The sequence below is a fragment of the Xenopus laevis genome, chromosome 5S, assembly GCF_017654675.1.
Source record: "Xenopus laevis strain J_2021 chromosome 5S, Xenopus_laevis_v10.1, whole genome shotgun sequence".
Lineage (NCBI taxonomy): Eukaryota > Metazoa > Chordata > Amphibia > Anura > Pipidae > Xenopus > Xenopus laevis.
The window spans coordinates 63,926,830-63,945,330 of record NC_054380.1 but is presented as its reverse complement, the minus strand read 5'-3'; the positions used below and the strand labels follow the sequence as shown (position 1 = coordinate 63,945,330).

Genomic DNA, 18,501 nt, shown 5'->3' with positions numbered 1-18,501 from the left:
ATTTCTAGGTGAAAATGCTACCTACCCAAAGGAATATATTATGCTGACCTAATTAAAAATGAGTGATTGCACTTCCTCGGTTAATATATACAGTGCCTATCTTACTTACTTTACTTAAGAAATTCTTTAATGGAAATACACTGCAGACAGAAATCATTCTTTAAAACTAAAGATAGGTAATGTAGATTTGTTACATAGACACGAGTTTAAAAAGGATTTATTTGTTCACAGGAAATATCACATAATTAACTAACTTAGAATGGAGCATGCTGCTTGGCTAAAGGTCTGAAAACTAGAATGTGGCTTTCGTCCATTATGGTTCTGGAAACAATAGAATATTATTGTTTACATATAATTTTAATAACAGATTGCCTTTAAGCAACAATACCGGGAAAGTGGTGAGTCTTAACACTACTAATAAACCCTTAAGAGAAAATTATCAGTGCCTACCAGGTCTCGATGAAGCACCCAGTTTGCATGCAGGTAATGGATTCCATCCAGGATCTGATAGAGTAGTGACTTGACCATCAATCTTGGCAGCTGCATGGGCTTTTTATTTGCCTTTGAGGCACGATGAAACTTGATGATATGCTAGGATTAGAGAACATAACAATCTTTGGCACACAGATTATAAATTACTGTTATACAGGTCTTTTTCATTACATACCATATCGCATATAAAACATTATTAGCTTTTTGCTTTCAAAAAGAGGATATTCTCCTTAATCAAAATCAAATTTACTATGATGTACATATGGTATTCTATATGCAGCTACTATTATTATTATATTTATATTCTTTAATTTTGTCTGCAATACCTAGTTTGAGAGAGGTGTAGTTTCACAACACCCTCACCTTCCTCTTCCACTCTGGGTGAGAGAGCCAAGTGTAACCTGTGTTCTATTGGTAGTTATTGAGCCAAAATAGAGGTTACACTTCCCTTATCACTAATTCAAAACTATTGCAGGTGCTTTTTTTTAACAAAATATACCAGTGATACAAACATGATGGTGTGTGAAGTAGTGAGCAGCCACTGGGTACTTCCAAAACTCAAAACAAGATAAAGTAGAACTTAAAGTATATATGGTGTGAATCATTATGGCTAAACAAATGAGCTCACTTTTATGTACATCTTTATAAAAGGCCATTTAATCGCTATGATAAATGGCCATTTAAATGCAATTATATATGGTTCAATGCTGTTACAATATTCGACCATGATTAATAAATAATGCCTGGTAATTGTTTATATTCAAGCCTTAATATAAATAAACAAATGTTAGGTATATGTCTGTGGTCTTCCACTAATTATTTAGAACAGGCATGTCCAGTGCGGCCCGGGGCCAATTGTGGCCCTTTTTCAAATTTACACCGGCCCTCAGCCTCCATCATGAAATTAATAATAACGAGGCCCCCCAGCACAGTGCGATCAGGAATCCCATAGCAGTAATATTAATGCACATTAGTGAAATGATCTGCCACTTGGTCTATACTGCTGCCTGTGTGCTGAAGGTGTTAGCAATAGACATGTACTGGAACGTAGAGACGCGCTGTTTTCGCATACTTCTTTAGGGCTGAAGGTGTCAATATACGTACTGACATGCCAGTATGGTAAACTAAAGAAGTATGGTGTCACTACGTTCCAGTACGTGTCTATTGCTAACATCTTCAGCATACAGGCAGCAGTATAGACCAAGTGGCAGATCATTTCACTAATGTGCCCAAATATTACTGCTACCATTACTCGATTCCTGTAAATTAATGTTAATGGTTCAAAGAATGTCGGGCTGAATGGTCGGCCCCACACATTTTCACCTCACCAAATCTGGCCCTCGTTGCAAAAAGTTTGGGCACCCCTGATTTAGAATAAGGATTGTTTATATAGCTGGCTGTCGACATTAATCGTATAGGAAGGTTGGTAACAATTATTTAAAGCCAGGCTTTCTTTCTGGAAATGTTTTAGGGGCCGATTCATGAAGCTCGAGTGAAGGATTCGAATTAAAAAAACGTAGAATTTCGAAGTATTTTTTGGGTACTTCGACCATCAAATTGGTTAAATTCGATCGAATTCGATCGAATTCAAACGATTCGAAGTACAAATCGTTCGACTATTCGACCATTCGATAATCGAAGTACTGTCTCTTTAAAAAATACTTCGACCACCTACTTCGGTAGATAAAACCTACCGAAGTCAATGTTAGCCTATGGGGAAGGTCCCCATAGGCTTGCCTGTGATTTTTTGATCGAAGGATTTTCATTCGATCGTTGGATTCAAATCCTTCGAATCGTTCGATTCGAAGGATTTAATCGTTCGATCGAACGAAAAATCCTTCGATCGATCGATCGCAGGATTTGCGCAAAATCGTTCGACTTCGATATTCGAAGTCGAACGATTTTAGTTCCCAGTCGAATATCGAGGGTTAATTAACCCTCGATATTCGACTCTTGATGAATCGGCCCCTTAGTGAAAACTTTTCTAGCTATAATACTTCATTCGTAATTCTCCTTTTCAATAAAACTGCCTTTCAAGATATTATATTAAAAATCAGAACCCAAAATGCTTTATTCTGTATTCATAAAATACAGAATATAATTGTAGCTATTACGAGACACAAAGCAGGACCTTCAAGGCCAAAATTCATTTTAAACACATCAAACTTCTATTTGGAAAAAAACTCTTACCCATAAGTCATGTTCTGCATAATCAAACAGTAACCAAACTTTTCTGTCGCTGTGGGACAGAAACACTTTCTGTAACGCAATCACGTTTGTGTGCTTCAACTCTCGTAACAGCTGGAAAAAAGCAAAAAAAGAGGCAGAATTACATCATAGCATAGGGATCAACATTAAGGCCGATGACAGATTTGCTATAAATCCCATGTGACAAACTCCTGGAATGCTGTGTCTTTGCTCACAATGTAAATTGTGCTGAATAAATATCAAAGGGTATTTTTTCATTTTATTTTCACTGATTTAGGTAAAAATTTGAAATGACTGCAGCTGAGAACTCATATAACAGAACTTATGTTGTGTCAACAACAAAGATTATTTCCAAAGAAATACCCCAATTCCCTATTAATGGAGCACATTCATGAATACAGTTTTAACATTGCAGCATGCTTCTATATGATATAGCATGTGCACTAGCTTAATGTAAAAAATACAGTTCTCATCATCCACCCTAGATTGATCAATTATTGTTGTAAAAAAAGAGAAATCTCAATGACACCTTAATTAACAACCTCAATCGCGAAGTACAACTCTGCACATGCCTGAAAAAACTGGGCATTGGTTGCTATCAGCTACATGCAAACCGTACTTGTGTATCCAATGAGCAAGTAAATACACTGTGACTGTATTTGCAGATACTGCTGCATATTAGTGCAAGTTGGCCATGCACCTATACAGTCAGATTGCACTGATCCTACAAATATGCATAAATCTGAAGTACAGGGTATTTTTGCAGTTCCATCCTCAGGTTGGTCTGTGACACAATACACAGGTCACTGGTCAGCATGGCTTTACTTCTGGCCATTACACTAGGGGGCAGATTTATCAAAGGTTGAATTTCAAAGTTGTGATTTTTTTTAAATCCCAATAAGCAATTCAGTCGGCACTTATGTTCCCGAAACGCATAAGGCGATACTGTTACCCTAATGTTGCAATAAACATCCCCTTTACCTACCGCCTGAATTGCTTATAGGGATCTATATCACAGCTGGGACACTGGTGTCTGAGCACACAGAGGTTGCGGAGCTGATCGGAGGGACACGACGTGGTGGGTTCTTGAGTGGTCACATTTCCATTGTTTTTTTTAAACTCTAACAAATTCGAATTTGCTCACAACTTGAATGGGAAGTTATTTATGAAAAAACTTGAACATCTAATATTCGATCGAATAAGAACAACCCCAAAAATTTGAATTGAGTTTGCCTCCATAAAAAGACTTTGAATGTCATGGAAGGCTATTTACATCTTCAAATGTTTCAATGCACGTCTGCCATTGACTTGTAAATTAACTTGTCAGGTTTTAGGTAGCAAATATTCATTAATTAGAACTGTTTTCAGGGTTGAGGTATAATAAATCTCACATTCAAATTCAAGTTGGAGATTTAAAATTAGAATTTCTGAGTTTTGACCAAAAAAAAAAGTGAAAACCTTAATAAATCTGCCCTCAGGTGGTCAAAAAGTTTGCCACATAAAGAAGTCACATATTTTCATACAATCATAACATTCAGAAGTGCATCACACTGGACTCTACATTAAATTGTACTCTGGGAGGCCCATTTCTTAAAGGTCAAATTTCGAATTCATTTGAATTTTTTTTCATTTCAAATATACTCACAATTCGACTGAGAAGATATTTAAGAAAAAAATATTCAATTAAATTGTTCTGACCAAAAAATTCGAATCGTATTCAATTCATACTAATCGAGTTTTTCTCCCGATAAAAAACTCAAATGTCAGGAAGGCCATTAACATCTCCAAATCACTTAGTGGACCACTGCCATTGACTTGTACATGAACTAGGCAGGTTTTAGGTGGCGAATATTCAAAATAGGACTGTTTCCATGGTCCATAAATCTCACATCCGAATTTACATTTGAATGGGGGATTAAGATTAGAATGTTTGAATTTTGACACTCGAAAATTCAAATTCGGATTCTACTTTACTATTTGTGCCTTAATAAATCTGCACCTCAGTGAATTATGTGTCTTATAATAATCATAAATTTTTTTAAAGAAAAGTTCATGCTGTATGTTTTGTTGTTATAGTCAACAAATAAAAGTATTTTTTTAAATAAAATGTAAATTAACTTATCATGTGGCATGTTAAAAAACATGTTAAAGAAGCTACGGCACATCATAAGAAACAACACAGGTGCAGCCAGAAGGCACAAGGATGGTTATACATGTGACAATGTGATGAGAAATATATTATCAAATATCAGATGATTAAATTTATGAAACATTTGACACAGATTGGTCACTAAGAGGCAAATGTTACTTTTTATGAGTGTTAATAGGTACTGCTCACAAGAAATGTACTTCTATCAAATTGGAATATTAAAAAAAAGAAGGTTTTAATAAATCTAACAATTTGTTAAAAATGTAATAATTACTGTGATAACATTCAGAATGATGGGAATCCATTTTTAAATCTGCTATTTAACTTGAAATATATTTCTAATTTTGGCTAAAAGTGAATAACTGATTTCCACAGTACTACAGTCATATGAAAAAGTTTGGGAACCCCTCTTAATTCTTTGGAGTTTTGTTTATCATTGGCTGAGCTTTCAAAGTAGCAACTTCCTTTTAATATATAACATGCCTTATGGAAACAGTATTATTTGAGCAGTGACATAAAGTTTATTGGATTAACAGAAAATATACACTATGCATCAAAATAAAATTAGACAGGTGCATACACTTGGGCACCCCAACAGAGATATTACATCAATACTTAGTTGAGCGTTCGTTTGCAAATGTAACAGCCTCTAGACACCTCCTATAGCCTTTGATGAGTGTCTGGATTCTGGATGGCGGTATTTTTGACCATTCGTCCATTCAAAATCTCTCTAGCTCAGTTAAATTTGATGGCTGCCTAGCATGGACAGTCTGCTTCAAATCATCTCATAGATTTTCTATGATATTCAAGTCGGGGGACTGTGATGGCTATTCCAGAATACTTCTCCCTCTGCATAAATGCCTTTGTAGATTTCGAAGTGTGTTTAGGGTAATGTCTTGTTGGAATAGCCAACCCCTGCATAACTTCAACTTTGTGACTGATGCTTAAACATTATCCTGAAGAATTTGTTGGGTTGAATTCATCCGATAATTGACTTTAACAAGGGCCCCAGTCCCTGAACTAGCCACACAGCCCCACAGCATGATGAAACCTCTACCAAATTTGACAGTAGGTAGCAGGTGTTTTTCTTGGAATGCGGAGTTCTTCTTCCACCATGCAAAGCTCTTTTTGTTATGACCAATTAACTACATTTTTGTTTCATCAGTCCAAAGCACTTTGTTCCAAAATGACTGTGGCTTGTCTGTAACCCTTCTCACAATCCTTCGCATATGCCGCTCCTGTATTTTTCTAGGCCTGTCAGACCTGGGTTTTACAGCAACTGTGCCTGTGGCCTTCCATTTCCTGATTACATTCTTTACAGTTGAAACTGACAGTTTAGACCTCTGAGATAGCTTTCACCTAAACCATGATACTGAACAATCTTTGTTTTCAGATATTTTGAGAGTTGCTTTGATGATCCCATGCTGTCACTCTTCAGAGTAGAGTCAAACAGAAGCACAACTTGCAATTGACCACCTTAAATACTGTACCTTTTCTCATGATTGGAGACACAAGTTCAAGGCTTAATGAGCTAATCCAACCAATTTGGTGTTGCCAGTAATCAGTATTGAGCAGTTATATGCATTCAAATTAGCAAAATTACAAGGGTACACAGTTTTTCACATGTGATTTAATTTTTATACAACTGAATACTGCTTCACTAAAAATCTTTGTTCAGAAAACACCCCAGTACGCAGACATTCCTGGGAAATGAAAGACATACCACTGTTATCTTTTTTGTGGGGAACATTATTATGTAGGCTGAGAGGGGTTCCCAGACTTTTTAATATGACTATATATATCCCTCACAGAGTGAATAGTGCCATCATAGATATGGGAATTTCACATATAAAGATCTTGTCCTGCACGTTTATGCTCTTCTAAGGACCAGTTGTCACATTAAATGTAACCTCTTCCTCCTATGAAAGAAGGACAATGACAGTCAAGCTTGTCAGTGTCAGTGCAAAGAGCGGGTATTCTGGAAATAAGTGCCACAACAACAACCAAAAGCATTGCTAAATGGCAGTTCTGGGAAAGTCTGAGTAAGATAAAGGTTTAGCAGCTTATGATATTTTAACAACATCTAATATACGTGAGAGTGGCTGAGTGTATGGCAAGGCATATGTGGATTTCATGAATATAATTGAACAGCAAAATTACCCAGAAAACTACCTAGAAACAGTTTAGCAGTACAAGCACCTGTCTGGCAAAATAAAAAAGATTGGTATTTAATATGCATAATAATTTCTCACATTACAAGTTTAATGTTCTTGTTAAAAGCAAAACATGAATCAAAGCAAAATCTTTGAAAGTCACTTGATTCCTGCAGGGCAGTCACTGATGCAAATATAAAACCCATTCCATAAAGTATATGAACTGCCACAATGCACTGTAGTTGTTTTGTGGTTTTTACTGCTTTACACAGCTTTTGACCTTAAAGGAACAGTAACACCAAAAAAGGAAAGTATTTTAAAGTAAATAAAATATCACGTACTGTTGCCCTGCACTGGTAAAACTGATCTGCTTGCTTCAGAAACACTACTATAGTTTATCTAATCAAGCTGCTGTGTAGCCATGGAGGAAATTGAAAAAAGGCTATATAGCACAGGTTAAATAGTGGATTACAGATAACACCATTATGTTCTACAGATCTTATCTGCTATCTGCTGTGTAACCTGAGCCTTTGAATGGCTGCCCCTATTGCTACACACCAGCGTATTTACAGTATATACACTATAGTAGTGTTCTGAAGCAAACACAGCAGTTTTACCAGTGCAGGGTAACACTAAAATATATATGTATTACTTTAAAACACTTTCATTTTCTGATGTTACTGTTCCTTTAAAAGGTAGGTTCACCTTCAGGTTAACAGGGTATGTTATAGAATGGTCTAGTTTTTGTGTTGTTTGGCTTTGTCTTCAGACTCTTTTTAACAATTAAATGAGTCACTGACCCCATCAGACAAAAAATTGCTCTGTAAGGCTATCATTTTATTGTTACTTTTTATTACTCGTTTTGCAGGGATGCTCACCTCTATTCATATTCTTGTCTATGTTTCAAACTACTGCCTGGCTGCTAAGTTAAATTGCACCCTAGCAACCAGATGGTGGCTGAAATTTAAGAACTGCTGAACAAAAAGCAAAATAATTAAAAAAAAACACAAGTAAACTGTGAAGACCAATTGCAAATTGTCTCAGAATAGCACTCTCCATATCATACTAATAGTTAATTTAAAGGTGAACAATCCCTTAAAAGGAGAACTAACCCTTTTTTTATAACAGTGTAGTATCTGCTTTGTGATGGATACGTGTTTACATTTAGCAAGTTGGGGAGATCATCTAATCAACAGGCTGTAAATTCCCACAAAGAATATGATGAGCTGCTTAAAAGAACAATAACACCAAAAAATAAAAAAAAGTGCATAAAAGAAATAATTTAATGTAGTGCTGCCACGCACTGGTAAAACAGTTGTGTTTGCTTCAGAAACACAACTATAGTTTATATAAACAAGCCGCTGTGTAGCCAAGTACCGGTGCAGTGCAACACTAAATTATGTTTTCATTACTTTACAAAATTACAAAATTCTTTCATGTTTTGGTGTTACTGTTCCTTTAATTAGTAACAGTACTGATGCACTAAGAAACAACCTTTTAGTTGGTCAGGCTTCATGGCCTTACAAAAAAACTCAACAGGCAACAAGAACTTATTAATCATATTGTGAATTTTAACAGTGGTGATATATTATTTGGCATTGCTAAAATGTTATAACACAGATATTAGATGCATTATACACAATGCTTGGGACTAGTGATAAGTGAAATTTATACGCCAGGTTTCACAGCCAGGACCTTCCCCATAGGCTTGCCTAGCAATTTCTGATCGAAGGAAAATCGTTCAATCGATGGATTAAAATCCTTCGAATCGTTTGACTTTTCCTTCGACCGTTCAATCAAACGAAATGCGGTAAATCTTTCAACTTTGATATTCGAAGTCGAAGGAATTTACTTTAGTGGTCGAATATCGAGGGTTAATTAACCCTCGATATTCGACCCTTATATCTAAAGCAAAAACACAAAATTTGTTACCCATAGACTTCAATGCATTTGGCAAAATTTTCGCCATTTAGCAAATATTCAACAAAGCGAAACAGGTCATATTCACTCATCACTACTTGCATGCAGCTTTCTGAATAAAGGATCTTTCTATAATTTGGATTTCCATACCTTAAAGAGCCTATTTACTAACAATCGAATTCTTTCCCCACGAATCTCAAAAAAGGTGTGGTTTTCCTGTATTTCTAAAAAGCTCTAAAAATTCGAAATTTACGAAGTGTAAAAACCACAAAAACTCTAAGGTTGTCGAGGGGCTAGAGAGGTCAATGGGAGCTGCACTGATCCTATTTGGACTGCTTAAAATCAATTTGGACTTTTAGAGGTTTTCAGATTGGTTTTCTTAATTCTTCCTGCATCATTCAACAATATTTTTGGTTCACACTTTTTATAATTGGAACTTTTAATAAATTCAATGAAAATCGTGGTTTTAGAGGTTGTGAGTCATTGTTTCAAAAACCTCTAAAACCACTAAAATTAGACCTTGAGGGGGACGTCACGTGATGCGTTCGTGAGTAGACGTGTTGGCACATCGCTCCGTCCCGGCCTGAGGAAAAAGCATCATAAGCTCCCTTGTCTTATCCCTGAAACGGTGACATTTGCTGCATAATCTAGTGGGGACATGACTAGGACGGGAAAAGCCAAGAAGAAGACACTACAGAAGCCGTTGACTGACTTCTTTGATTCCCAAAGCTCAGCCCCGGAGGAATCCAAGATGGCGGCGGCGAGTCCCTTTTCCTCTACGCAATCGGAGAGCGGGCCGGTGAGCCTACACTCAGAAATGCCACATGACTCGCCGCATGTCAGTGACACAACATTACTGCACAAGTTTAAATCTTTATTGCACAAGGAACTGACTGAAATGTCGGTAACTATTACGTCACAGCTTACACGCGAAATACGCGATTTGGGACACCGTACTGAGGAAATGGAAAATAAGCTGGATGGCGCTATCGTACGCTTGAATGAACATGACTCTTCAATCACGCACCTAACGACGCAATATGAGGAAGTGGTGGAGCGTTTGGAACATTTGGAGAATAGGTCCCGTCGGAATAACATTCGTATACGGGGCCTTTCTGAGGACATTAAGGATTTGCAGGTTGAAATCCCTAAACTATTGGCCAAACTGGTTCCAGATATACCACTTGCTCGTTTGGAACTGGACCGTGTGCACCGAGCATTGGGGCCTAGAAAGGTCAACGGGATGGCGCGAGATGTCATCTTACGATTTCATTACTACGCAACGAAGGAGGCGGTCATGGCGGCCGTTCGAGGAACCGCAGACTTAAGCTATAATTCGAACTCTTTCCAAATCTTTTCGGATCTGGCCAGCATTACTATTCAGCGGAGAAGGGAATTACGCCCTGTCACGCAGCTATTGCGGCAACAAAATATTATGTATCGGTGGGGCTTTCCATTCAAGTTGTTATTCACCTACAACAGCAAGCAACATCTGGTCAAGTCGCTGAAAGAGGGCCAAGCGACGCTTCGCTTGTTGGGAATAGCTTTGGATCAAAGCCTGCCTGATCGTCCGCACTCCTTGCCCGCTCAAACACCGCCATCCCCAAGAAGCCCGTTGGCTACTATATGGGAGAAAACACTGCTGAAATCCCCATGAGTCCTTATTCGCAAATGGTAAAACCGTTTCTTTTTTATATGTCTCTGCACATGTTCACTATATGGGAGCTTGTTACGCTACACTATCCCACGTAGTGTTTAGTTAATTCTGTGTCACTTCCTCGGCCGGGAGGACGTTACCCCCCCTCGCCACTACACAAATGTCATCGGTGAGGATGTTACTGGAACATATTCTCCATGTTGAGACATTTCCCGCTCATATGATCCCTTTGAGTGAGGGGCCATCTCTTAGTGTGGACTGTTCTGGTTATGTATATCCAATACGGGTATTACAGTTTCACCCCCAGTTTGCTGTTCTCCTGCTTCGACTTTTCGATGTTTTTCTTTTTTCGACCATACTGGTTTCCATTTTTTTTCTTCCCATTTTCTCCCTTTTTTCCTTATTACGCTGCACTGACATTTCAAGGACATTGGATGGTATGATTATCTGCAGAGTTGTTTTTTCACGGTACCACAATGGCAGTTTTTTTGACGCATAATGTCAAGGGACTTAATAGCCCTCAAAAACGCTCTATGGCCTTTCGCTATTATAAATCTATGGGCATACAAATACTTTTTTTGCAGGAAACACATTTTTTCAGGACTTCAATTCCTACTTATTTTCATAGCCAATTCCCACATGTTTTTTTGGCCACGGCGGAGAAGAAACAGAAGGGCGTGGGAATCTTTATTAACAAAAATGTATCATTTAAATTGTTAAAGTGTGTGCCCGACCCGCAAGGGCATTTTGTCATTATTGTTTGTCTTATTGGGGAAGCGCTCTACACCTTGGCGTCAGTATATAGCCCGAATGATCACCAACTCAAATTCTATAATAGATTTTTCGCATCTCTGTCCATACACCACAGAGGACAAGTAATTATAGAAGGCGATTTGAACGCTACTTTGAATGCTAAAAAAGATCGTTATGATCCAATGAACCAACTTAAGAAATATTCTGAATCTATTTCAAAAGTCTTACTAATGAAACTAAAAGATATGGGGCTTGCTGACGCATGGAGAGAGCGTAATCCCTTTAAAAACGATTATACCTTCTATTCGAACCCTAATAGGACTTATTCCAGAATTGACTATGTCTAACTTGGTCTTCCACTTCTGCCAAAAGTAATCTCGGCAACGATCCCTGTCTGCTCTTGGTCAGATCATAATCCTGTGAAAGTTGTTCTGCACGATTTAGATTCTCCGAGATGTACTCCAATATGGCGATTGAATGAAGCCATCCTTACAAACCCTCAAGTTCGCTCCCAAATTGAACAGGAGTTGCTTTCCTATTTTGAAGTTAATAATACCCCTGATGTTAGTGAACCAATCCTTTGGGAAGCTCATAAAACCTACATCAGTGGTATCATTATTAAAATTTGTTAAAAAAAGAAAAGGGAAAAGGCTATAAAAGTGAATACATTGACACAGAAATTGGAGCACACTGAACTAGAGTACAGAACTAATCCTACTAATAGATTGTTTAAGAATATCCGACAACTCAAGACGGAACTCAACTTACTCCTTTTGGAGGATGTTGAAAAGCAACTTCAATGGATGAGACAAAAATTTTATACTAAGGCTAATAAAATTGATACCATGTTAGCTAATAAACTGAGAAATATGCAGAAAGGTCCTTCTACGTATAGCTTACTTACCAAATCGGGCGCTCTTACAGCTAATCCTTCAAAGATTGCTGAAACATTTAGAGATTACTATTCACAACTTTATAAGAACCAAACTGTATTCGACAAACAAAAAGCGGACTCAATCTTCCGAGACATAGCGATTCCTACTTTAACTAACGATCAGATAGCTTCTATGGAACAACCTATTGCTCTGGACGAAGTTCAGTGGGCCATAAAATCTTTGAAATCACACAAAGCACCTGGGCCAGACGGGCTTACAGCCCCTTATTACAAACATTTTTCCAAAGTCTTGATACCTTATATCACTAATATGTTCAACTTCATAGGAACTGGTCAGCGATATACTTCTGATTCTCTTAGAGCATTTATTACAGCCATCCCAAAACCGAACAAAGACAGCAACTTAGCAGAAAACCATAGGCCAATTACGATACTAAACCACGATATCAAACTCATAGGAAAAATTATGGCAAAGCGTATCAATGTGTTTTTGAATACCTTGTTAGATAGAGACCAGGCTGGTTTTGTGCCTGGAAGACAGCCAACAGACAACATTCGCAGGGTTATTGATTTGGTGCATTGGGCCAGAGAGAGGGGCACACCTACTGTGCTCCTCTCTCTGGATATAGAAAAAGCTTTTGACTCACTGTCATGGGATTTTCTTAAATATGCTCTGGATAGATATGGGTTCCCTCCGACTTTTTTGTCACATATTAAGGCATTGTATAATTTCCCTACGGCACAAATGAAGTTTCGTGGCTTTCTTTCCACTCCAATTGTAATAGAGAGGGGTACGCGGCAGGGATGCCCACTGTCGCCAATATTGTTTGTTCTGACAATGGCATTTTTGGCAGCATGTATAAGGCATAATGTTGATATATCGGGAATCACTATAGCACAGCAAGAATACAAATGTTGTTTATATGCAGATGACTTACTGCTTACTATTTCCAAGCCATTGATTTCATTGCCGAACCTCTTTAATGTCATGGACAAATTTCGATTGCTTTCTGGGCTTAAACTTAATGTAACTAAATCTGAGGCATTACCGCTAAACATCTCCCCTGCTATGAAGAAACTTTTAGAATTGAACTTTGATTTCGCATGGGTACAAACTTCGATCAAATATTTAGGGGTACGTATTACGGATTCATACCATACGTTGAGTATTAATAATAACAAACAAATTATCAAGAAATTAATGGATGACTTAGACTCCTGGAAAAGTTTTGCGATCTCATGGTTCGGTAGAATTAACATTGTCAAAATGAGTATTTTACCCCGTATATTGTACCTGTTTCGTACCCTTCCTGTCCCACCGCCAGTTGATTTGATGACTAGGTTACAAAATGCGTGCCTCAAGTTTATTTGGTGTACTAAGCGACCGAGAATAGCTAAAGCAATATTGTATAGACATAGGTCAATGGGTGGATTAAGTGTCCCAAACTTTCGTGAATATTATATGGCTGCACAGATATCTCAGTTGTTGCATTGGTTTGTCCTTTCCCATCCACTGAAATGGGTGCTGATTGAACAGGATATTTGTCATTGTAGTTTCCTTGGGGATACCCTTTGGATTTCTGATGTCCCGCAATCTGCTAAGAGCTTTCCCACTGTCAAGCATACCTTGGCTATATGGCAAGCTGTAGCCTCTAAACCTCACTGGTTGTCTAAACATAAACCCTTGGCACCCTTGTTTAATAATCCGGACTTTCCACCGGGCCTAGATCCTAGGCAATTCCATTGGTGGGTGGATAAAGGACTCACACATATTCGCCACTATTTATTGCATGATAAAGCTCTAAGCTGGACTGTCCTACGAGATAGATATGCCATTCCTGATCGAGAACAATATCGCTATAATCAAATACGGCATTTCTTGGCTGCTCTAGAAAAGCAGTGTTCTTTTTCCCCTCCTACATTTTTTGAAACATTATGTTTACATCGTCCCCAAATGAAAGGATCTCTCAGTTACTTATACAGACAAAGCACTACTTCACAACCTATAGTATCCCTTACATATGTTAAAAATTGGACAACAGAATTGTCACGGGATTTGGATGAGCAGACTTGGCAAGCGATTTTTACAAATACAATACATACTTCGGTTAATATATTGGCGCAAGAAACCTCATATAAGATCTTAAGTAGATGGTACTTGGTACCTACTCGCATAGCCAAGTGGAAACAGGGTGCTAGTCCTAATTGTTTCAGAGGCTGTGCCACACTGGGCACCATGTTACATACGTTTTGGCAGTGTAATAGAGCGCAACGCTTATGGGCTAGAGTCTACGAATTAATATATACAGTATTGCAAGTAAACTTACCTAAATGTCCAGTGGAAGCATTACTGAACAACCCAATAGAGGCGTTATGTAACCCGCACTATAAACTAATCACACATTTTTTTTTTTTTTAAAGGTAAAATTTTATTGCTTTACAACACATAAAACATAAAAAAAAACAAAACAAAATATATGCCGGAAATACAGTTGAGGTACCATTACAGAGCTTGAAATAAAACGTGTACATATCAATTTGCTTAGTAATGTGATGGATACACTTCAAGAATTAAAACACAGTTCAAACAGTCGTACAGTGAGATGTGAATGTTGCCTCCAAGATTTCTATCATCAACATACTGGACAGTGACTAGATAGAATCAAGGATTTCTGCCTTTTAGAGTATAAATAAACACTTCTTTTCACGTTCGGGAGCCCTGACCCCCAAGTCCCGCTTCCCACCATGGACTCCATATTTTCTCAAATCTTTGCAGTGAGCCTCTGGCTAGTAAGGTGAGTTTAATGAGAGGCAGATTCTGATTCACCAACGTTATCCAGTTTTGTACCGTGGGCGGTTGGGGACCCATCCATGCCATAGCAATTACTTTCTTAGCATAGTACAACAGTGTACGGTATCTAACTCTGGCATGGTTAGCGTATATGATTTCATCTATGACTCCTAATATGCACACCTGTGGGGTCAGCAGCCTAGGGAAATCTAACTTATCCGCTAAGATATCCATGACTTCGGTCCAAAACATGGAGACTGGTGGGCACGACCAAGCCATGTGCAAAAAGGTGGCTCCTGCAGCCCCGCATCTATGGCATTTTGCAGTTGGGTTATTTCCCATGGCTTTTAAACGCACAGGGGTGATATAGAATTGATGAAGCCATTTAAATTGAACCAGTTTGTCACGTATAGAGTAGAGATGACTATAACCTCTATCCGTTGCTTCCTCCCACTCCTCGTTTTCGAGGTCTGGGATATCGGCTAGCCATTTTTGATATGCTGCCTTAAACGGGGGGGGGGGCATGTTTGTAGCAAGGTTTTATATAAGGTGGATGTAAGTTTAGTTATGGTAGGAGACCATAACACAGTTTCAAATTGTGGTTGTGAGGTTCGTATTTCAGATCCTCCAAATTGTGCTAGAAATACTTGCCGCAGTTGGAAATATCGAAAGTGAGATAAATTGGGCTCCGCAAGTTTTTCTTTAAAGAACTCATATGAGCCAAACTTGGCACCGTCGAGTACATCCTGTAATCGCCTAATGTGCTTACGTGGCCAGTAGAGAAAATCGGGGAATTTATAGAATTGGGGAAGACGGGAGTTAGCCCACAACAGAAGATTGGGTGTTAGAATGGGGGAACTCTTTGGATACAGCTTGAGTGCTAAATTCCAGGCCTTCCTTGGGGTTGTCATGACCGCTGGGAGTTTGTCATGATCTGTGGTTGCTCTATACGGAAGATGCCTGAGTCCTTCCCATGACCCCACAGCCAGTGCCTGAAGTGTTGTATTGGGATTATAAGGATCAGGTTCGAACCACCATTTAACATAGTGTAATTGACTGGCTAGATAGTAGAGGTATAAGTCTGGCAAGCCCAAACCCCCTTCTTTCGTGGCGGGGATACGTTTCCGCCAGGCCAACCTGGGCTTTTTCCCTCCCCATATAAACCGTACCACAATTTGATGGACAGTCTTAAAAAAACTCTTCGGAATATGAGTAGGCGAGTTGTGGAATATGTATAAAAATCGTGGCAGATATACCATCTTAAAAATATTAATCCTCCCCCAGAGTGTCAATGGAAGCTTGGACCACACAGGTAAAGTAGTAGTGAGGGAGGACACAACTGGGTCCAGGTTGCTAGGTATAAAGGTAGATAATTCTGGGTTAATGTTGATTCCGAGGTATGTAAATTCCCTCACCACTACTATTGGGATCTCCTGTGGTAAGGCAGGAAGGGGGGTTGGGTCTACTTGCAGTAGGGCAGATTTATCCCAATTAACCCGCAGCCCTGAAAATCTCCCAAATTCTGTTATAATGGAGACTAAAGTAGCTAACGACGGACCTGCATCTGCCAGATATATCAGCAGATCATCTGCATAAAGCGATATTCTTTCTTCCACTGGTCCCAGACGCCATCCCTCTAAAGTAGGAGCCTTTCTAATGTGGATCGCTAATGGTTCAATGGCCAAAGCAAATAGTAAGGGGGAGAGAGCGCATCCTTGCCTTGTACCCCTAGCCAATGGAAAGGGTCTAGATGTTGTGCCATTTGCCCTGACCCGTGCCACAGGAGCCGAGTATAGCATTTTGATCCAGCTTATAAAGTTGGGCCCAATGCCAAATTTAGAAAGTGTTGCCCATAGATAATTCCATTCCACTGAATCAAAGGCTTTAGCTGAATCCAATGATAGTATTATTCTCGAACCTGCATTATCGTGTGTAGTTTGCAGGTTAAAGAACAGTCTTCGCAAGTTAATGTCTGTGGTTTTGCCCGCCATGAACCCAGATTGGTCTGGATGAATCAGGTCTGGAATTACTAGGGCCAGTCTACTGGCTAGTATCTTGGCCATTATTTTAGCATCTGTATTGAGCAAAGAAATTGGTCTGTAGGAGCTACAGGATTGCGGGTCTTTCTGGGGCTTCAGTATCAGGACAATGATAGCTTCTAGGAAGGAAGGTGGGGGGGATAAATCCTGCATCACCGTTGTGAGAGTATTTAGTAAGTGGGGAGTAAGTTCATCCAAAAGACTTTTATAAAGATCTGCTGGGATACCATCGGGACCCGGGGTCTTGCCAGGGGCTAAGGCGTTGATGGCTTGCTGAATCTCCTGCTTAGTAATAGGGGAGTCTAGAGTATCCCTCTGGGCTGCCGTTAGAACAGGAGTGGTGGTTTGTGTAAGGTATTGTTGTAACTCCGCCTCTGTGTACCTGCTCTGGGTAGCATATAACTTTTTAAAGTACGTTGCAAAGGTTTCTACTATATCTTGGGGCATGGATTTGAGAGTCCCGTCTGTAGTCGCTATGGTTGCAATTGCAGTGGAGGGGGCCTGTAGTTTGGCTAAGTAGGCCAGTGTCCTGCTACTTCTATCTCCAGTTTCAAATGTACGCTGATAAGTGTACAGTTGTGCTTTCCGTGTAAGGAGTGTTTGTTCTCTAGCCAGTGAGTGATGGGAGTCTACTAGTTTATTGTAGGTCAGTGGAGAGGGATCGGATACATAATTAGATTCAGCCTCCTCTAACTCCGTTTCCGCCTCCATTACTTGGGCTTTAGATTCCATTCTGGCCCTAGTGACTGCGTTACTAAGTTGCCCTCTCATGTAAGCTTTCGAAGCATCCCACAGTATAGGAGGGGGGGCTGATCCTGCATTTAATTCCCAATAGTCTTTAACTGCTGTGGCAGCCTTGTCTTTTACCACAGTGTTTTTGAGCCACAATGGGCTAAATCTCCAAAGATTAGTTTGAGGGGAGCTTACCACACTTAAAGTGGGAGCAAGTGGAGAATGGTCAGAGAGAGCACGGGGAAGATATTCTATCTTGACCACTTTGGATAAGAGGTCGGGTGTCACTAATGCCAAGTCAATCCGTGAGAGTGAATGGTGAGTAGCAGAGTGGCAAGAAAAGGCCTTTTGACAAGGATATTTCCACCTCCACACATCTGTTAAACCCAGTGCATTGGCCCATGTCATTAATTTATCTCCAGAAGGGAAGGGGGGGTTTAATTTATCCATCTGTGGGTCCATTAGGCTGTTAAAGTCACCCATATAACAAGTAGGAGCTGTAGGAAGATCTGCCAGTTTTTTATCAGTTGTATTTAGGAGATTCATATTAAATGGAGGTGGGATGTACAAATTGACTATAATCAAGGGGAAATTGGCTATTGTGCAATGAAGGATAACAAATCTACCATAGTAATCTGTTTTGAGAGAAAGTAAGTTAAATTGGAGAGATTTCTTTACCAAGATCGAGACCCCCCTAGCATATGTCGAGTAG

General features: G+C 39.1%; 1 protein-coding gene across 2 annotated transcripts in view; it reads right to left on the bottom strand.

Annotated features, from left to right (window-relative positions):
- The window catches only part of LOC108717939 (cyclin-dependent kinase 19), a 104,624-nt gene that overhangs the window by 56,774 nt on the left and 29,349 nt on the right, over positions 1-18,501 (bottom strand). For both annotated transcript variants that reach the window (XM_041564627.1, XM_018265398.2), the window contains exons 3-4: positions 2,683-2,793; positions 451-591 (exon numbers count right to left, since the gene is read on the bottom strand). In XM_041564627.1, coding sequence (XP_041420561.1) covers positions 451-591; positions 2,683-2,793 — 252 coding nt within the window. The remainder of the gene's footprint in view (positions 1-450; positions 592-2,682; positions 2,794-18,501) is intronic.